Source organism: Ahaetulla prasina, chromosome 1, assembly GCF_028640845.1.
Source record: "Ahaetulla prasina isolate Xishuangbanna chromosome 1, ASM2864084v1, whole genome shotgun sequence".
Classification (NCBI taxonomy): Eukaryota; Metazoa; Chordata; class Lepidosauria; order Squamata; family Colubridae; genus Ahaetulla; species Ahaetulla prasina.
In genome coordinates, this window is record NC_080539.1 from 839,119 (window position 1) to 860,644 (window position 21,526).

The 21,526-nt window shown below is 51.2% G+C and overlaps 1 protein-coding gene across 2 annotated transcripts in view; it reads left to right on the forward strand.

The window, feature by feature from the left end:
• Positions 1 to 21,280, forward strand: part of FOXN1 (forkhead box N1) — a 40,350-nt gene extending 19,070 nt beyond the window's left edge. For both annotated transcript variants that reach the window (XM_058164247.1, XM_058164249.1), the window contains exons 5-10: positions 3,119 to 3,246; positions 6,268 to 6,364; positions 15,250 to 15,457; positions 16,490 to 16,603; positions 16,873 to 17,043; positions 18,253 to 21,280. In XM_058164247.1, the coding sequence (XP_058020230.1) occupies positions 3,119 to 3,246; positions 6,268 to 6,364; positions 15,250 to 15,457; positions 16,490 to 16,603; positions 16,873 to 17,043; positions 18,253 to 18,518 (984 nt within the window). In that variant the 3' untranslated portion in view covers positions 18,519 to 21,280. The remainder of the gene's footprint in view (positions 1 to 3,118; positions 3,247 to 6,267; positions 6,365 to 15,249; positions 15,458 to 16,489; positions 16,604 to 16,872; positions 17,044 to 18,252) is intronic.
• Positions 21,281 to 21,526: the final 246 nt, after the last annotated feature.

Sequence of the window (21,526 nt, forward strand, 5' to 3'; positions counted from 1 at the left end):
GGTTGCTGCAACGGTCGTAGGTGTCAAAAATGGTCATAAGTCCCTTTTTTCTGGTTCAAACAGTCACTAAATGAACTGTTCTAAGGTAGTCCTCGACTTATGACCACAACTGAGCTCCAAATTTCTGTTCCTAAGTAAGACATTGAAGTTTATCTCATTTTATGAAGTTGCAATTAGAGAATCTCCTGTAATGTACAGGTGTGCGTGTGTGCGTTTCTGGGCATCTTCACAGCCATATTAGTTCGGCCCTCCACAACAGCTCCAGTGGCCCCATGAGAAGATGAATTGCCCCCCTGCCCAGGTGGGTTGTAGGCCAAATGTGGGGCCACGTGGCTGAACGTCACACATTCCCTTAACCAGCATGGCAGAAGCCTGGCTGTTGTGTCTTGTCCGCTCTCACCGCAGCCGGGGTCTGCTTATCTGCTCCCGAACACGGAGGAATGTATGCCTCCCGGCCCCAGTTCTGGCTCCATGCCCAGACAAGCTGCAGAGGAGGAGGCACCTCCCGGCCCCAGCCCTGGCTCCATGCCCAAGCAGGCTGCAGAGGAGGGAGCATCCCCCGGCCCCAGCCCTGGCTCCATGCCCAGGCAAACGGAGCAGCTAGACCCCTCCCCCTCCTCCACAGCATGTGAGCCTGAGGAGGGTTTATTACCAACAGCTGATTGGAGTGATCCTCGCATCAGAAGATTGGATAGGCGGAGGCAACAGAAGGAAGGGAGGGGCAGGCCTTAATGAGTGCTGAGTCATGGAGCCACACCCCATGGCCTATATAAAGGATCTGCTTTCTGGCAGTCTCTGAGTCAGGCAAAGTCGAACTTATCTTGCTGAAGCCACTTACTGGTCTCCTGCCTGCTCTGAGGACTTTGCTAGGACTTTGGGCAGAGCTGCAGAGGCAAGCCTGATTCGGATTTCCCTGACCCGGCCGTCAGCGGAGGAGTGGGACACGACACTGGCAGATGTTAGAGCGGGGCAGCAGAAAGAGCCATGGTTGCAAACCAGGGGCTTGACCCTCTTTGTGTGTGTGTGTGTGTGCAATTCCCTTTTAAACCCAGCCTGTTTAAGCCCACAAATTCCCCTCCTCCCCTCCCCCCTTTGGCTTGTAGCAGCTGGGAGTTGCTTTCATAACTCCACTGACAACCTCCCCATTGTTGCCAAATGTTTGTCTGTTTGAAGATGGGCCATCAGGTCCACATTGGCTGTTTGTGACCTCATAGATTTTTCTCCAGGGCAATCAGTCCCTAACCTGGACCTTTTTTGGGGGTCCAATGATGCCCCCGTTGCTGCTGGCACTGAGTCCCTCCTCCTGCTGCTAGTTATCCCCTTCCTCTCTTTCCTTCCAGCACATTTCCCCCCCCAAGAAGTAGAAACTACACTTCAGTCGTCGCAGCCGACAAATATCTGCCATCTGTATTCTGTGCTATCCGTATGGTGACAGACTAGGTGGCACAGAACATAACCAACCTACCAACCAACCAACCAATCAATCAGTCAGTCAATTAATCAATCAATCAATGTCCTATACCTATGCAACTAAGTAGAGTTTCCCAAGGGCAAAAATTTGAATTTGATTTGTGTCTTCTAGAGCCATGTTTCTCAATCCTGGCCGCTTTAAGACCTGTGGACTTCAATGTGTTAATGTTCACTGGTCTTAAAGGGGCCAAGGTTGAGAAACACAGGGCCAGGGAATTCTGGGAGTTGAGGTCCACACGAGAAGCGGCTATTCAGCACGTTCTGACCAGTTCTGGAGCGGAAATTTTGAGTAGTTCAGAGATCCAGTAAATACCACTTCTGACTGGCCCCACCCCCATCTATTCTCTGCCTCCCGAGTCCCAGCTGATCAGGAGGAAATAGGGATTTTGCAGTAACCTTCCCCTGGAGTGGGGAGGGAATGGGGATTTTGCAGTAACCTTCCCCTGCCACACCCACCAAGCCATGCCACGCCCACCAAGCCACGCCCACAGAACCAGTAATAGAAAAATTGAATCCCACCACTGGTCCAGACGTCTTCAAATGGCCAAGATGGAGAAACACGGCTCTAAGGGACTGCCTGTCCCTCCCAATTTTGGACCATTGACAGATCTGACAGACATTCCAACTCAGCTCTTCCTCCAAACAGTTATAAACATATGAAACAGGGTTCATTGGACTGGGGGGGGTGACATGATTGCAGTGTTCCAATATCTCAGGAGCTTTGTAGCTTCACTTGTTCTCCAAAGCACCTGAGGGCAGGACAAGAAGCAACGGATGGAAACTCATCAAGGAGAGAAGCAACCTGGAATGAAAGAGTGAGAATTAACCAGGGGAACAGCTTGCCACCAGAAGTTGTGGGTGCTCCATCCCTGGAGGCTTTCAAGAAGAGACGGGATAGCCATTTGTCTGGAATGGCATAGGGTCTCCTGCTTGAGCAGGGGGTTGGACTAGAAGACCTCCAAGGTCCCTTCCAACTCTGTTATCCTGATATTTATGTACTGCTATGTCCTCTAGTGACCAGAACATCCCTGCATGGCCCTTTCTAGCCAGCCATGGCAGCTGTGGATTCTGGGAACTGCAGCACCAATGGACTCTGAGGGCTGTTAGGGCCAGGCGTGGTTACAAAAACACTGGAAAAGTGATTTATGGCTAATCCTCACACTTATGACCATCTTGGCATCCCCATGTCACGAGATCAAAATTAATTTGGCCACAGGCCCCTGTTTAGTATAGTTGCAGGGTCCAGGTTCACCATTTTCTGACCTTCCCGGACAGCTTCTGACAAGCAGTGGGGGAAGCTTGATTCACTTAACGACCACATGACACACTGAGCAACTGGGGCGATTTGTCAAAAAAGGTTGTAAAATCAGGAGCAACTCACTTAGCAACCGTCTCACTCAGCAACAGAAATTCCAGTCCCAATTGTGGCCGTGTGTTGAGGACTACATGCATAGGAGAGCAGGAGGCTGAGAGGAGAACACCACGGGGTAGGGCAGGGAGGTTTCTTTGCAGGGTTTGAGAATCCAAGAGAAACTTCCCACAGCTAAATCTTTTAGTTAGTTATCCTTAAAAAGGCTGATCACTGTTTGACCGTAAAAATCTGACCGAGAAAGCAAGCCCAGCTGCATTTCTCCTTTTCTTCTTTCAGTATCACGTCAGCGGTGCCCGTCCGCTCCCCTTCCTCTCGGCTCCCCACCACCCCTACCAAAGGATGGGGCCCCCAGGCCACCAGCAGCAGCCACCGCCCCTCTTTCCAAAGCCCATCTACTCTTACAGGTAAGTGCTCCCCAGCATTCTCACTCGCTTCCTCTCGGCTGCTGCAGGGAATTTGGTTGGGGCATCAGAGTTTGGCTCCCAACTGGCTGGAGCCTCTTTGGGAACGTCTCTCAGTTCCTACAACAGGATGGGAAGGGGAGGTGGGGGGGGTCAAATTGGAAGAATGTCTGCTTCAAACGGCAACAGGGATGTACAGACAATAGCACACAATGTTGTGACTCGGACAATGAGAAGGTTGGGGAAGAACTTGGGCCAGTTCTGGAGCCCAGGGAAGGCTCTTAGGGATGCTCAGCGTCAGACGCAGAGGTAGAGCCAGGGCTGTCGGGCATTTCCCAGCCAGAGAGACTGGAAAGCCCTTTGGAGTCAGAGATGAGTGAGGAGGAGGAACAGCTGGGGCCTGTTCCAGGTGTGCGTATACACAGAGCAGATAGGAGAGGTGAACAACGGAGGACAATGAGCCGGCTCAGGAAGCAAAACAAACGTGGACGCTGAATGGCCCCTCCCTGGCTGGGGAATGAATAGGAGGAAAAGGGAGGGGTGGTTGTAGCAGACAACCGCTGGCATTTCTGAAACATTTGCTTCTGGTGTGTTTTGCGGAACAAAGACTGCCTTGCCAGAACGGAGCTCACAGCCTTCTTGCATTTATCATAACAGCTGATAAGGACTATTGCTTCCCTTAACTCCTTGTAGGACTCTTGCCTGGACTTTCTGTTGGTGAAGGCAGTTAATTCCCAAGGTGTAAATAAAGAAGGTTTTTTTTCTTTGCTTCTGCGAAGGAAGGCCGGGTCAGAACACGCAACCTCTGGAGAAAGGAGGAGGCCAGCCCGCAACAGAGGCTGAGGAATAGACCCTGGCTCTCCGGGACAGAGCTTCACCGATTGCGGCTGAAATGAAGATTTTGTAGGAAATGCGGGGCGGAGGAGGATGATCTGGTGGTTTTGCCAAGAAAAAAAACCTCTATCAGTCTATAATGGCCTTGGGAGAGAGGGACAAGGGCCACACTCTGCTAAGAGGCGGCTGAGTCTGCAGAAGGAAAGTGGGAGGGCACAGCGAGTTGGGTCTGATGGTTCAGGCAGCAGGCTAGAGATCAGGAAACTGTGAGTTCTAGTTCTGCCTTTAGTTCCTCTGGATGCCAGCTGGGTGACTTCAGGCCAATCACCAGGAGACAGACCATGAGTTCTCATCTCATATGAGACACAAAGGCCTTTTTGGCAGGGGTGGCATTCAGCCGGTTCGGACCGGTTCACCTGAACTGGTAGCGGAAATCTCGAGTGGGCCTGCCCACCCACCCATTCCGGCTCTATGCCATCCTATCTGGGCACATTTTTGAGGGCGGCCATATGCGTGGAAGGAGCACGTGCCAGCAAAATACCTGCGTGGAAGGCTGGGCGCGTGCTCACATTGGTGAACCGGTAGGGAAAGTAAGTGAATTCTACCCCTGCATTTAGGTGACTTTGAGCAAATCACCCAGAGATGGTGAGTTCTAGTCCCGATTTAGGCCTGAAATTCAGCTGGATGACTTTCAGCCAATCACCAGGAGCCGATGAGCTCTGGTCCTGCCTTAGGGGCGAAAGCTGCAGAGGTGCGCAAAGGCAGTAAACAAAGGCAGCCCCTCTTTCTGCAGGTTACTGGCTTTGCCCATTCCTGCAATCCCATGGAATCTCCCTCTGACAGGGACTTTTCGAGAAGGAGCCGGCTGGGGAAACCTTGTGAAGTCCCTCAGAGGAGTTGGGGCTGTGGCCAAAGCAGCCTCCCCCAGAAACCCTGGTCAGAAGAAGAATTTGGGGTGCGGAAAAGAGCTTTATTTCTTTATTCCCAAAAGCAAAGAGGTCTCCGTGTGAGGGAAACCTGAGCTAGACAGGAAACGAGGCAGAAAGGGCTGCTTTGTAGGGGAGCTTGGAGTAAGTCTTGAGGCTTGGTGTGGATGTGTATACCAGCTGGTTCTAGGGTGAGACTTCAGGGGCAAAGGTCTGCATGGCTGTTGACCCCCGAGAAAGGGTTGATTAAATTGAGAGATGTCGATTGAGTCTCTTCTTTGGAACTGTGGTCATAATGATGTTAAATTGTGTTAATTGAGTTTTGTGTGCTTGCTTGTGTGTGTTTACAATTTGAAATAAGCATTTAACCAATTTTTATGTTTGCTGTAAGTTTAAAAGGATTTTGGAGGCTGTTAAACAGTAACTTTGTTGGAGGCCTGGATTAGCAAGCTTATGATTCCATACATAATATTTCTAAAGCAGTTATATAAATCTATCTATATATATATATAAAAAAGCAAAATACCACTCACACATCATCACAAAATCTCCAGAACCGTAAAGCCTACGAACTTGAAATTTGCCACGTATGTTCCTCTTGGCTTCTAGGTGCTCACTATGAAAGGATTTTTCGAAATGACCACCAGAGCGTTAGTATATCCTATATTACTATTAACACGCTCTGATGCTAAGGAGTTCTACTCCCCCTCCCCACCTGAAAAGAAATCTGTTCCAGATGCAAAACACAAGCAGAGGAGAGGAGTTTCAGTTCCAGTTTTACTTTCACAGCCGCAAGCAGGTGATAGGATAGGGGAGGCTTCTATGAGGCAAGCCTGGGGGAGAGAAGGGGATAGGATAGGCTTCTATGAGGCAAGGCTGAGGGAGAGAAAGGAATAGGAGAGGAGAGGCTTTTGTGGGGCAAGGCTGAGGGAGAGAAGGGGATAAGAGAGGCCGATCATAACTAATTTTCAAGCTGTGTCAATTTATCAAGCCTGATCACATAGTTTTGTAGCGGAGCACGGGTATTCAGCTAGTTATATATATTCTTCCCAAATCCTGGACCCTCTGCAGGCTGAGAGGTGGGTCTGTGTTGCCCCGTTCAGTCCCAGAGTCTAAGACCTCAGGTGCCCAACAGGTCTTCTCCACCATGCCGGAGTCCCTCACCTGCCGGAGTCCTTTCTCCTATCACCCCCTCCCCACCATCCATGTAGCAAAACAAGGAAGACGTCCATCCTAACCTTGGTTTCTTCCCTCTTCTCTACAGCATCCTCATATTTATGGCACTCAAGAACAGCAAAACTGGGAGTCTACCTGTCAGCGAGATTTACAACTTCATGACTGAACACTTCCCTTACTTCAAGGTGAGTCACCTTGTCTCTGGAGGTGCTTCTTCTCATCCACAGAGACACCAGCAACCTGGGGTTGGGAGCCAAATTCAATTTGGTGGTGAGAAAAGTAAGAAAAACCAAACGTACAGATTAGGTGAGAGACCTGGCTCAATGCCAGTAACTGTGAGAGGGATCTTGGAGTCCTAGCGGACAACCACCTAAATAGGAGCCAGCCGTGTGCTGCTCCAGTCAAAAAAGCCAACACCATCCTAGGCTGCATTAACAGAGGCATAGAATCAAGATCACGTGATGTGTTAATTACTTGATAAAGCCTTGGAATATTACATCCAGTAACCTAAAAAAGATCCGTGCTAGATTGCTGGCTGGGGAATTCTGGGCATTGCAGTCCACAAGCCTTAAAGTGGACAAGGTTGGTGACCCCTGAGATAAACCTCAGGCAGACAACTGAACAAGCGGCTAAGCCCCTCCTCCCTTCCCCCAGCCCGGCCCCAGCACTGGGCAAGGACGGGGACACCCAGTGGGAGGGGAAGCAAAGAGAAGGGACCCCTAATACCTTCCCTCTCCCCCCTCCCCCATTAAACCCCCAAAGACCAGAGTGGTCGTGAGTGAGGGAAAACAGCAATTGTGAGTTTTGATGGCAGAGTGCCAGCCTGCTTTTCGGCTGCCGGCTGCCTTTTCCCTGGATGCCTGGCCTGCTGCTCTCTTTCTGCGGGATACATGCGTGTTTAAAGCATGTCTCCCGGGCGCAAAGGGGGTCTGCTTCTTTTCTTCCAAAATGGCAGAGATCCTAGGAGGGCCGCAAGTGGCTCCCAGAGAGCAGCGCCAAGGGGTGGAGGCACAATTCATTGGCGCGAGAAGCAAAGATGCCGGGGGGGGGGGAAACACCCCAATGACACCAAGAGCTCCTCCCGGCTGCCTGGCCTCCCTCGCAAGGAGGGCGGTGATGCAACAGGCTGCTCAGCTCAACTCCTACATCCGTCCAGCAGCCTCTTTGAAGCGCCCAGCCCTGTTCTTCGGAATGGGGGTGCGGAGGGGCCTTGCGCAAGAGAGGACACTTTCTGAAGAATCAGAGGTTGCCGCTGCTTAGAGGGCGGAGGGAGCGACGGGCAGGAACAGCTGTTCTCAACCTTAACATGCATGGGCTTCAACTCCCAGAATTCCCCAGCCAACATGCTGGCTGGGGGATTCTGGGAGTTGGAGTCCACCCCTTTTCAAATGGGGAAATAACTCCTCCCTGGCTGGGAAGGGGATTCTTCCTCTCGTCCCCTTTCCTTGCACCGCTGAGGGCTGGAGAGCCTGCACGGGTGACAGTGGCTGACTTGATGCCAGGCTGCAGTGGCTTGGTGGGCAGAAAGGCACCCAAAGACCAGGCTGAATTGGGGGACGGGCATCAGTCCTTCTGCTCCTCCCCTCTTGGGCGGCTCCCACCCTTTTTATTTATTTATTTATTGGTCAAACACAACAGTATAAGCATGAAAGAACCATATGAATTGGATACAGTCAAAGGGAACATTGGGACAGGAACGGTAGGCACGCTGGTGCTCTTATGCACACCCCTCTTGGTGTTTTGCTGGCAAGGTCAGCCAGGACTTCCTTTGGGGTCCTGGTGGGGAATTCAGCCTCCCTCTTCCGGCTTCTCACTGCTGGGGAGGGGAGAGAGACAATCTGACCCTGGCACATTGGCAGCGTGAGGGGACCCTCCCCACTCCCAAGACCCCGTCCATCCTCGGCTCTTTCCCTGCAGAAGGAATGTCTCCCCCAACCTGAATCCCAGCCGGACAAAACACAGGAGGGCTTTGCTCTCCCTCCAGCCAGAAAAGCCAGGAGGGGCTGCAGGCAAACGCAAAACCCCTCCATTAAGCTGAGACAAGACCCACAAACACACACACACATTATGCAGACACATCCCTGGATTTTCCTCAGCCGTGCAGGAGAAGAAAGCTTCACACCCTAGAAGGCAAGGGTTGGAGGGAGCCAGAGACCGACCCCTGTAAGGGCAACAGAGATTCTCCCCCACATTCCAAACCCGTTTTATGCTCCCAGGCCTTCCTGGTGGCCTCCCATCCCATTGCAAACAGCTCAGACCCAGCTGTGTCTTCCCGAGGGACCCCTCCTGCTTGCTTCCCTGTGCTGCTCTTTGGGAACGACCGAGGCTCAGCTCTTACCCTCCGAGGCCTCGCCCAAATGGAGGACCATTCTGGCAGGCTGCCTCTCTGAACGCGTGCCAACGGCCCCACCCTGCGTGGAAAAAAAATCCCCTGGGAATCTCTGAAGGGCACCGCTGGCCGCCCCTCCCTTCTCAGGGATGAAACACCCAATTATCCGGCTGGCTAAGCCGTAATCCTGCTTGGAATAGGGAGACACCTCTGCCTTGGCAGGAGCTTCTCTGCTGGCATCGGAAGGGGCAGGAAGGGGCTGGCTAAGAAGCCTCAGCCAGCTTTGCTTGAAGATTTGTGGCCTTCAACTCCCAGAATTCCCCAGCCAGCTTTGCTTGGAGACTTGTGGCCAACTCCCAGAATTCCCCAGCCAGCTTTGCTTGAAGATTTGTGGCCTTCAACTCCCAGAATTCCCCAGCCAGCTTTGCTTGGAGACTTGTGGCCAACTCCCAGAATTCCTCAGCCAGCTTTGCTTGGAGACTTGTGGCCTTCAACTCCCAGAATTCCCCAGCCAGCTTTGCTTGGAGACTTGTGGCCTTCAACTCCCAGAATTCCCCAGCCAGCTTTGCTTGGAGACTTGTGGCCAACTCCCAGAATTCCCCAGCCAGCTTTGCTTGGAGACTTGTGGCCTTCAACTCCCAGAATTCCCCAGCCAGCTTTGCTTGGAGACTTGTGGCTTCAACTCCCAGAATTCTCAGCCAGCTTTGCTTGGAGACTTGTGGCCAACTCCCAGAATTCCCCAGCCAGCTTTGCTTGAGACTTGTGGCCTTCAACTCCCAGAATTCCCCAGCCAGCTTTGCTTGAAGATTTGTGGCCTTCAACTCCCAGAATTCCCCAGCCAGCTTTGCTTGGAGACTTGTGGCCAACTCCCAGAATTCCTCAGCCAGCTTTGCTTGAAGATTTGTGGCCTTCAACTCCCAGAATTCCTCAGCCAGCTTTGCTTGAAGACTTATGGCCTTCAACTCCCAGAATTCCTCAGCCAGCTTTGCTTGAAGACTTGTGGACTTCAACTCCCAGAATTCCTCAGCCAGCTTTGCTTGAAGACTTATGGCCTTCAACTCCCAGAGTTCCTCAGCCAGCTTTGCTTGAAGACTTGTGGCCTTCAACTCCCAGAATTCCTCAGCCAGCTTTGCTTGAAGACTTGTGGCCTTCAACTCCCAGAATTCCCTGGCCAGCTTTACTTGAAGGCTTGTGGGCTTCAACTCCCAGAATTCCTCAGCCAGCTTTGCTTGAAGACTTGTGGCCTTCAACTCCCAGAATCCCTCAGCCAGCTTTGCTTGAAGACTTGCGGCCTTCAACTCCCAGAATTCCTCAGCCAGCTTTGCTTGAAGACTCGTGGCCTTCAACTCCCAGAGTTCCCCAGCCAGCTTTGCTTGGAGACTTGTGGCCTTCAACTCCCAGAATTCCCCAGCCAGCTTTGCTTGGAGACTTGTGGCCAACTCCCAGAATTCCCCAGCCAGCTTTGCTTGGAGACTTGTGGCCTTCAACTCCCAGAATTCCCCAGCCAGCTTTGCTTGGAGACTTGTGGCCTTCAACTCCCAGAATTCCCCAGCCAGCTTTGCTTGGAGACTTGTGGCCAACTCCCAGAATTCCCCAGCCAGCTTTGCTTGGAGACTTGTGGCCTTCAACTCCCAGAATTCCCCAGCCAGCTTTGCTTGGAGACTTGTGGCCTTCAACTCCCAGAATTCCCCAGCCAGCTTTGCTTGGAGACTTGTGGCCAACTCCCAGAATTCCCCAGCCAGCTTTGCTTGGAGACTTGTGGCCTTCAACTCCCAGAATTCCCCAGCCAGCTTTGCTTGGAGACTTGTGGCCTTCAACTCCCAGAATTCAGCCAGCTTTGCTTGAGACTTGTGGTTCAACTCCCAGAATTCCCCAGCCAGCTTTGCTGGCTGTGGAATTCTGGGAGTTGAAGTCCACAATTCTTAAAGTTGCCAAGATTGGAGGCCCCCTTGCTTTAACTCATCAGTGAAACAATGAAATAAAAAAATATATCCTAAATGTACAGCAGGTCCTTGTCTTACAACCACAATTGAACCCAGCATTTCCGTTGTAAAGCGAGACAACAGTTAAGTGAGCCATGCCCCATTTTACAACCTTTCTTGGCACCATTGTTAAGTGAATCACTGCAGTTCTTAAGTGAGTCACACTTAAGTGTTAAGTGAATCCGGCTTCCCCATTGACTTTGCTGGTCAGAAGGTCGCAAAAGAGGATCGCGTGAGCCCGGGACACCACAACCGTCGTAAACACGAGTCAGTTGCCGAGCGTCTGGATTCTGATCGTGCGAACACAGAGATGCTGCAATGGATGTAAGTGTGAAAAATGGTCATAAATCTCTTTTTTCAGTGCTGTTGTAAGTTCGAGCGGATATTAAAACAAAGGTTACAAGTCAAGGATTACCTGTAATACAATGCAATGCAATCCAGGTGGTCCTTAACTTATAACCGTTCGTTTAGTGACCATTAGAAGTTATAATGGTCCTGAAAAAAGAGAGTTACGATCGGTTTTCACATTTACGACCCTTGTAGCGTCCCCACGGACATGTGATCAGACACTTGGCGACTGACTCCTAGTTATGACCATCGCAACCTCCTGGGGGTCATGTGATCCCCTTTGGCGACCTTCTGACGAGCAGGCTTACTTAACGACCATGTTATCAAATTAACAGCTGCAATGATTCACTTAACAACTATGGCAAGAAAGGTCCTAAAATGAGCCAAAACTCACTTCACAGCTGTCTCGCTTAGCAACAGAAATCTGGGGCTCAGTTGCGGTTGTAAATCGAGGACTACCTGTACGATACAATACAATGCAATACAATACAATGCTATACAGTGTAATATGATATAATTAATATGATTAATGTAATATAATAAAAAAAACCTAACCACAAATTTGGGGACGAATCTTCAGTGGGGCCAAATTCTCCCGGGGTCACGTGACCATCATTTGCAATCTTCCCAGCAGGCTTTCACTTAATGACTGCATGATTCACTTAATGACTGCATGATTCATTTAACGACCGTGTGATTCACTTAACCATGGTGAGTAAAAGGCCCTAAAATGAGGTTCCTGGCTCACTTAAAATGCCAGGCTCAATTGTGGCTGTAAATCAAGGACTTCCTGTTTGTTATCCTAAGGATCTGGACCTTCTCGGCCGGCGGCTGCTGGCCTTCCTTCATCTTTCTGCAGACGAGGTTGCCTCTTTGGTGACTAATTGCCTGTGGGATTGTGTTCAATCGTCAGCTCCCCAGAGGGGAGGGGAGGGGAGCCTTTGCAGCTCTCATTACCTGGGAAGAAAGCGCACTTGCAGCGGGAGTGGCCATTGGGCAGGAGAGGTGTAATTAGCACACCTTTTCCAGCAAAAAAAAACCAAAAAAAACCACACAAAAACCACCTCCTGTTTTTGCCCTGAAGGCAACCACTGAGCAGGCTCTCCTTCCCGAGATTATCCCATCTGCTGCACAAACACTGCCAGCCTTTGAGAACACTTGGCAGGCAGCAGGCGGAGGCCGGAGAGCTTCTGCGCCTGGAAAAACTGTTTTCTCGGCTCACCAAACGGCAGCCTCTCTGTAGAGAAGCAGGGCGGCTCCATGTCCCCAGTGGAGGTCCTGGCATCGCCCGTTGAAAGGGGCCCCCGGGCACAGAAGGCCCCGGAGCTGCATCAGGACCTTGGCATCTCACGAGCCTGCAGTGGAGGCCACCGGCATCCCCACCCCAGCTGGTCTGGAAGGCCTGCCGCTGCCTAAGGGAGCCTGGCCCCCAACATTCAGGGCCACTGGGTCTGATTCTGCACTGAGAACCCATCCTGTGATCTGGCACTGATCGAAGATTCCTAGCTCGAGGTTGAAATGAGGGGTCCTTGGTGCTCTCTGAGCTTGGTGGTTTGTTTCCAGACATTTAATTACCTAACTAGGTAACATTATCAGTGCTAGAAGGGAGTGGGGTTTCCAGAAAGGAAGAGGAGAGGTCCTTGGTGCTCTCTGAGTTTGGTCGTTTTCTTGCAGACATTTCATTACCAAAGCAGGTAACATCACCAGTGCTAGAAGGGGAGGGGAGGTTGCTCCCTGTTTATATGCAGGCAATTTGCCCTGTTGGTGGGAGTATTGTTGGTGGTTCCTTGAGTAGGCTGTTGTTTACTGTTAACTTGTTTGTCTGAGTTGGCAGTTCCTTGATTGGGATTTTGTTTACTTCTTGATGGTTGGTCTAAGGTAAATCTTGGTTTTCATCTCTGCTTATCTGGGTGTCGATCGCAGGTAAGGAGGTGTTTTAGTTCTTCGGTTTCCTTTCTGCTTCTTTGGAATGGTATGTAAATGTTGTTTATCTCTGTGTGCCTGTGGATAACCGATTTGTCTGAGGGCCAGGCTTCCAGGAATTCTCCAGTCGACTTGATCTAAGACGGTTGCTATTTCCTGGCTGAAACTATGGTTAAATCTGTCCAAGTGTGGTGAAATGAAGGAGTTTTCATCATATCTTCAGAGTCGTAGTTCATGGATGTGATTTATAACAGAATAACAGAGCAGGAAGAGACCTTGCAGGTCTTCTAGTCCAATCCCTTGCTCAAGGAGGAGATCCTATACCACTTCAGACAAATGCTTGTCCAATCTCTTCTTTAAAAGCCTCCAGTGTGGTACACTGTATGTTGTAGATGGCTTCTGTTTTTTCCTCCTGGAACTTCTTGGTGCTTTGGTTTACTTAGGAGGCTTTGGAGGGCTTTTGTTGCCGCGTGGTCAGTCTCTTGGTTGTTTCTGAGATACTTTTGATGTATTTCAGTTTGTGTTGGTTGTGCTACAGTGTGTTGAGTGGTCAGGCATTTTCTGATCAAGCTGCAAGGGATCTCCTCCACTTTGTTGAAAGATGTTCGGGGTTGCTGCCGTGTGTTTGTGCTCATTGGAATAGTGTTCTGGCACAGCTTCTCTCGTGGAGAACCTTCTCAATGCAACTTGCTACCAGTTGTAGCCTTTGCTCTTTTCTTGGCCTCGCTGTGAATCCTTCGCTTTTTCAGAGAATCATAGAGTTGGAGCAGACCCTAGAGGTCATCTAGTCCAGCCCCCATCTCAGATTGGACCCATCTGTTAGTATGTTGTCACCTTGTTTACCCAGGAGTGTTCACTAGCTCCGTGGCTTTTAAGACGGCTTGGTTCTTTGATTCATCAGCAGGTCCTGCCATGCAAGCTTTTATCTTACCATCTGATGACTTTCTGTCTCAGAATTCTGCAATTCTGCCTTCTTCCTTGTTATTGTGAGATTTAAAAAAAAAAAAGCCGCAGGGACAATCTGTATCAGCAAAATGACAACCTCACCGTCGTTAGTTCGACCTGGGCGAGCATTTTCATGTCCCAAACGATGCAGACAGGTGTCTCTTTGGGAGTAGCAGAAGGTGCAGCTGCTGTTTTTAAAAGCATCCTGGAAGAGAGTCCAGAACAGGAGGAGGAGGAAGAGGAGGAGGAAGAGGAGGAGGAGGATTGTGGGGTCCTTGGTGTTCTCAGAGTTTGATAACTTTCTTGCAAACATTTCACGACCCAACTGGGAACATCTTCGCAATATTGAATAATGAAAAGTTGGCAAGTTCAGAGAGCACCAAGGACTCCACAGTCCCTCTCCTCCTCCTCCTCCTCCTCCTCCTCCTCCTCCCACCTCCTCTTTCTCCTCTTCTTCCTCCTCCTCCTTCCTGCAACCCTCCCCCTTCTAGCACTGAAGTTGTTTCCTAGCTGGGTCATGAAACATCTGCAAGAAAGGCACCGAGCTCAGAGAGCCCCCCCAGATATTCTCTTCTCTTGGAATTCCTCTCTAGCTGAGGAAAACCTTGTGTGGCTCTTCCCCTGAAGGAGTCTCCAAGCAGGACCCACAAGAGTGGAAGATTTGGGAATGCTTGTGTCCAAAAATGGAGTTGCACAAGTGGAAGCCAGTTTTAGCTCTGACAATTGCGCGACACCAATCTCTCTGGCAGGCTGCCTTCTCTGCCCCCATCTCCCCTTCTCCTGCCCCATTTCCCCCCCAGGACTGAGGGCTCATGTTTAAGAGACGGCCCCCCTGCCAGAGTATGCTCTGCGCACCTCCGACCCTCCCTGTGTGGGGCATGGTCACCAGGCAGGGGAAGCCCTCATGCTGACTTTCCTTGCAAGCATTTGGCAGTTGCAAGAATAAAATCCGGGTTAGAGCGAGGCTCTCCTTGGGAGGGGAGGGGTTGCAATTCACTTGAGGAGATCAATTTTTATCCAGTTTATTTGACTTTTGTAGGAACTTTGTATACATTCTATACATTGACAGAATCTTAAGAGACACAAACACAGAAAGACACAAATTCCCACAACTAAAGATTGGATGGTAAAGGGAGTGAGCAGAGATGGTGATATTGACTGTTTTAATTAAATAAAATAATTTATCTAGGTTTGTTTTTGCTTGCAAATAAATCCTGGACTTTTGCTTGAAATTGAAAAGAAGGAGAGAGTGACTAGCCCAAAGTCACCCAGCTGGATTTTGTATACGAGGTGGAACTAGAACTCACTATCACCCAGTGATTGGCTTAAAGTCACCCATCTGGTTTTCATAGCTAAGGCGGACTAGAACTCACCGCTCCTGGTGTTAGGGCCAAAGAAACCCAGTAGTCTTTCATGCCTAAGGCTGGACTAGAACTCACAACCACCTGATTCCTAGTCTGGTGCCTTTCCTACATAACTGCTAGACCAATTTTTCCTCAAACTGCAGCTGTCTGAACGGTGTGTTTTGGCTCTGTTGCTCTAGACGGCTCCGGACGGTTGGAAAAACTCGGTCCGGCACAACCTGTCTCTGAATAAATGTTTTGAGAAAGTGGAGAACAAGACAGGCAGCTCCTCCAGGAAAGGTTGCTTGTGGGCCCTCAACCCAGCCAAGATTGACAAGATGCAGGAAGAGCTGCAGAAATGGAGAAGGAAGGACCCCGTGGCCATCCGGAAAAGCATGGCCAAGCCAGGTAGGGACCCATTGGCAGAGCCGGCCTCCGTGCCCCGGGTACCAGAAGGCCCTCGCTGGGAAGAGTGCCAGGCGCCAAGGCAGAGAGAGGCAGGAGAGCTCCCCGCCCCCTTAGCAGCCCCTTTTGCGGCAGGTGGGAAGGCGAGAGAAACAGGTGGTTCCCCATCAAGTTTTATTACTTATTTTTCCAGGAGTGGCTGGACCGACTTTCACTCCCCGGGCAAAAGAATTATAGTTATATAACGAGGTTCAAGCTGGGGGGCAGCGGGGGGGGGGCAGCCAAGAGGAACCACAAAGTAATCCAAATTTTCTGAGAATGCCTCTCGCATCGTCAATCAGGGAGTTAATTTGATAATGTAACCAATCTAGGAATTAATCCAAGCAAGCAAAGCAGAAAGAGAATTCATTCGACAGGTAACCCAACATTCTCTACAGAGATTCCCCCAAAAGACAGTCCGACTTTTTTCAGTCGGTTTCTTTCCCTTAAAGAAGTTTCGCTTCTCACCAAAGAAGCTGCTTCTTCAGTTCTTCTTCAATTCCATTCTCCACCCTTCAGTCAGAACTGAAGAAGCTTCTTGGATGAGAAGCGAAACGTTTTCAAGGGAAAAAAAACCCCAAGAAAGCACAACTGCCTTTTGAAAGAGCAGCCAGCATTGTTTGAATTGTGACTTGGTTAAGATTCGACAGCTGAAGGTGTTTGGCTGCAGAAGTATAGATAGCAGTACAAGGGCCCCCTGCAGAATGCAGCCCAGGACCCTGAGCATCTAGTCGGTCCTTGGGCTGTGCATTTGTTAAAACCATTGGAAGAAAAAAACCCTTCGGGTGATTAGAAGCTTTTCAGCATCAAAGAAAGGCCGGTCAGGAGGCTGAATGACCCCAATTCCGGACAGGGTCACCCAGAGCTTCACACACCCCCGCCGGGTGCTTCTGAGGGGTCTCAGGCAGAGGAGCAGGAGGCTTCGAGGGGGAGAAGGGGACAGATTCACCCTGAAAAGTCTTCTTTGATGCTGATGTTTCCTTCCCATTTTTTTAGAAGAACTCGAGGTGCTGATAGGGGACAAGGCAGAGAAACTCCTGTCCTGCAGTCCAGCTGGGGCCGCGGGTCCCTCCGTCTCCGGCCAGATGCCGCTCCAGCCACTGCCTCTCTGTGAGCCTCCATCCCATTGCTGCTCCCCCCAGCACAGGGAGTGGATGGGGGGGGAGCAGCCCCAACCTTCCTCCGAGAGAGTGGGCCCTTCCATCCTTGGGGCAGTGGGGAGGGGGAGCAGGGGACTGGGCCCCCCCCATCGTCTGGGGAAGTGGGAGAGCAGGGGGCACGGAGCGGGTCCACCCCTTTCAGGGAAGCAGGGGGTCAGGGAGGGGCCCCACACCCCAACCGTTGCTGGATACTCACTGCGTTCTCGCCCATCACCACAGATGCCCAGAATGGGCAGGGGGCGCTGCCCTCCCCTCTGCCAGCCCAGAGCCCCCCGGCATGCGGGATGAAGATGCTGGTGCCCTCCCGGCCGGAGCTGCTGCTGCTAGACGGCGACCTCAGTATGGATGTCGATGCCTTGAACCCTTCCATCACCGGGTTCGACCTGCAAGGTAGCCCTTCGCTCTGGATGGGCCAGAGGGCTCTCCCCGCCCCTGAGTCTGCTTTTCCGCTCCACTTCCTTCCAAAAGCAGTTCGTGGGAGCGGCTGAGAGAAAGGGGGGCAGCCCATCTCTGCTGGGGGACTGCCATCCGGTCAGCCCTGGCAAGGGCAGCCATGGGGGACGGTGGCATGATCCAAACTCTCTTTTTATGGCTGGCACAGATGCAGGGGACCCCAGGCATGGCTTCGCTCTCTCAGAGGGCTGTTCCCAAATGCGCTTCGTCCCCAAACGAGGACTGCCAGTTCTCCCCTTTCTCCATACAGGTAGTCCTCGAGTTACGACCACAATTCAGCCCCACAATTCAGCTAAGCGAGACAGTTGTTGAGTGAATTTTGCCCCATTTTATCACCATTCCTGGCACTGGTTGTTAAGTGAATCACTGCAATTGCTAAGTTAGTAACACGGCTGTTAAGTGGATCCGGCTTCCCCATTGACTTTGCTGGTCAGAAGGTTGCAAAAGGGGATCACGTGACCCCAGGACACTGCAACCGTCGTAAACACGAGTCAGTGGCCGAGCATCTGATCACGTGACCATGGGGATGCTGCAGTGGCCGTAAGTGAAAAACGGCCATCGGTTGTAATTTTGAACGGTCACTAAATCATCATCATCTTCTTTTAAGGACCTCATAATCCCTTGCAGGGTGGAGTCTGGGCAACTGACTAGAGCTAGCAGAGTGTTTTTTACTGGCCGGATGCCCTTCCTGTTCTCAGTGCGGAGTTTTGTTCACCAGATACATTCTCATTGTGCCCAGAGAGTGTATCGATCTCTACCTAGGATCGAACTCATAATTCATAGATTGCAAGGCGAGAGCTTCACCTCTAGGCCACCGCACCACTCCTTTTTTTTTTTTTTTGAATTTATATCCTGCCCTTCTCCGAAGACTCAGGTCGGCTTACACTATGTCAAGCAATAGACTTCATCCATTTGTATAATTATATACAAAGTCAACTTATTGCCCCCAACAATCTGGGTCCTCATTTTACCTACCTTATAAAGGATGGAAGGCTTTGAACAGTCACTAAATGAATGGTTATAAGTCAAGGACTACCTGTACTGTATGCCCCTTTCCCCCGCCCTTTCTGGCTTTCTTGGGGGAGGGAGAGGAAACTGGTCCCCCCACCCCCTGCATCTGGTCTCTTGTCAACCCCTCCCCCGCAGGGAACCTTTGGGAGGCGCTGAAGGACGATAGCCTGGCGGTGGAGCCCCTGGGACTCATCTCGGCCTCCCCGACAGCTGCCCAGCCGGACTTCCTGGCCCCCTGCCTGGCGGATGCCAACCACAGCAGCGGTGACAAGCTCCCCCAGCACCAGAACTTCCCTGACGTTCAACTGACCACGCTTTACTCTGCCTTCCTGGAGCTGGACACGGGACTGCCGCCCCCCTACCTGAACCCTCCGGGCTCCAAACCCGTTGCTCTGGTTTAGGCCCTGAGCCAGACCGAGGGGGGAGGGGAGGGCACAGTTTGGCTGAAATCCTTCACCAGGCTGTGCCAACCAAAAGCCGGCTTCCCACCAGATCCTCCAGCCTTACCTAAGTGCCTCTTGAAATGCCATCATCCTGCATCAGCTCGTGATGCCAGGGACCAAGGAATGGCTCGCCACCAGCCAGGATCATCAGGAAGCACTTTGGCCGAGACTCCAGACCAGACCTGGGCATTTGACAGCTCTCTGGCCCTTTGGCTGTTCCTGTTCGGCCCCGGGGATTGATTGCTTTTATTTTTGAAGGCAACTGTTTTTTTTCCCCTTCAATTTACGTATGTTCAGGTGTGCGTGACTACACACTTTCCCAGCCCCTCCACAAGAGTCCCAGATGCTCATGTGGCACCCTGGAAAAATTAACTGGCCACCCGTCTTGCAGACAAAGGACCGAGACCACCAGTGACGCTGTTTGCAAAACAATGTTCAAATTATGCTCCGAATGGCTTTCTCAAAAACTAGCCCAGGGAGGGGAAGATAAGGGGAAGGGAGGAAAGAGAGGCTGCCTTACCCAGGTGGTGCCAGGGCTGAAGACTCAACACAACTCACTTGGGTAAGGCTGGCATGGAAGAAGACGTAGCGCCAGGAGGAATCCAGGCGCCATAGCCTAAGAAAACTCACCCCTACCCAGCACCCGGTGCTCCAAAGACAGGCGACGGACGGGGGCAAACCTCCCAGGAGACCATGTTTGTCAAAAGCAATTTTTATAAAATGTTCTTATTAATGTACAGATTAGGATTGTAGAACTTTGGACCAAAGTATTCACCCTCTGGGCCATTTTAATCTTACAAAGACAAAAGTAGGTTTGAAGGTGGTGAAGAAAGGAGCAAAATCTTTGGGAAGACCTTCGAATGAATTTTATTTATGCAACTCGCATCTCCAAGATGCGTTTACCCCAGGAGTGGCTAAGACGGGCCACTTGAAGACCTGTGAAGTCCACAAGCCTTAAAGTTGCCAGCATTACACACCTTTGGTCCAGCTAGCTGGGGAATTCTGGGAGTTGAAATCCACAAGCCTTCAAGTGGCCCAGGTTAGACACCCCACCCCCGTTTGACACCCAAGTGATGCTTGATTAATGTACAACAACCTCAATTTTCACCTTTAATGAAACCCTGCAAAGGGTATTCATCTCACAGCTTGTTTTCTTCGACTTCCGAGCACTCTGAATTTTATCAAAACTCAGCACAATAAATTCTCTATTTGCACAGTTCATTTTAAAGGGAAGGACGCCCTCTAGTGGAGCTACTGACCGGTGAGGCTGCGGATGTCACTGGGGTTGTTCCTTTGACGCCATCTAGTGGCCTCTTTGAGGGATGTGGTGGCTCAGTGTTTAAGATGCTGAGCTTGTCGATCAAAAACGTTGGCAGTTGAAATCCCTAGTGCCATGTAATGGGGTGAGCTCCCGTTCCTTGTCCCAGCTTCTGCCAACCTAGCAGTTCGAAAGCACGTAAAAAATGCAAGTAGAAAAATAGGGACCACCTTTGGTGGGAAGGTAACAGCATTCCGTGCGCCTTTGGCATTGAGTCATGCCGGCCACATGACCACGGAGACGTCTCCAAACAGCGCTGGCTCTTCGGCTTTGAAATGGAGATGAGCACCACCCCCTAGAGCGGGAACCACTAGTACCTATGTGCAAGGGGAACCTGTACCTGTACCTGTAGTGGCCTCTTTGGGGAGGCGCTACAGAGTTAGAACAGAATAGAGCTGAAATGGACTTTGGAGGTCTTCTAGTCCCACTCTCTGCTCAAGCAGGAGACCCTCTACCATTTGAGACAAATAGCTGTCTGCTCGCTTCTTCAAAACCTCCAGTGATGGAGCACCCACAGCTTCTGGAGGCAAGTAGTTCCACTGGTTAATTGTTCTCACTGTTAAGAAATTTATCCTTAATGCCAGATTGCTTCTCTCCTTGGTTAGTTTTCATCCATTGCTTCTCGTCCTGCTCTCTGGAAACTAAGTTGACCCCCAATTCTTCTTTGGGGAAGCCCCTCAAATACTGGAACCCTGCTATCCTGTCCCCCCTACTCCTTTTCTCTCCCCTGGCCAAACCCAAGTCCTGCAACCATTTCTCATGTTCTAGTTTCCGTATTTGCTTTTTTTGGAAGAAAGCAGAGCGGGAGGGAAGTTTCCCTCTGGAAGGAGCAAAGGTCCCGTCCTGATGTTCCCTCTGGGGGCCCCTTCAGCCTCTACCCTAAAGAATCAAGAGGAGGCAGAGGGCAGCAAAGCATGGTGCCAAGGGGCCAGTTTTCCTTGACCTGCTGGTGCCCCTCTGCCCCGAGGCATGCAAGGAGTGCTCACTACAAAGGAGCTTCTGGCTCAAGCCAAGGGGGCCGAGAAATGGGACTCAAGGGGGCTCAATCGACCCTGTGTTTGCCCAGGCAGTGAGGACAATTAACCAGTGGAACTGCATGCCACCAGAAATCGGTGCTCCATCACTGGAGGTTTTTAAGAAGAGACTGGACAGTCACTTTTCTGAAATGGTATAAGTTCTCCTGTTTGAGCAAAGGGCTGGACTAGAAGACCTCCAAGGTCCCTTCCAGCTCTATTCTATCTTATTCTAAGACCGGCTATCTCCCCCTCCCCCGATACCTTGGCATCCTCCTCTTCAGGGTCCTCAGCAAACCGAGGGGGTCTCGGCATTGACCGAGAGCGAGAAGCCGTGTAAGCCCAGCAGGATTCCAGGCGTCCATCAGAGGCTTTGCAAGTCACACAGGGACAAGCAGTTCAGAGCCTAAAAGCCCCCCTCCCCCCCCCCCCCGTTAATCCTGTGAACTGGATTTATGCAACGTGTGAGGTCATCGGCAGCAGCCCAATGCATTGACCCACAAACTAGCCAGTCCCTAAGCAGCAGCAACTGCCCCCCCCCGCCCACCACATGGACAGCCGCCCCACGGCACTCAGGGGTGAGGGAGGCCCATCCCTTCACCCCCAAACGAAGCAGGGCACCCCAACCCCCCACC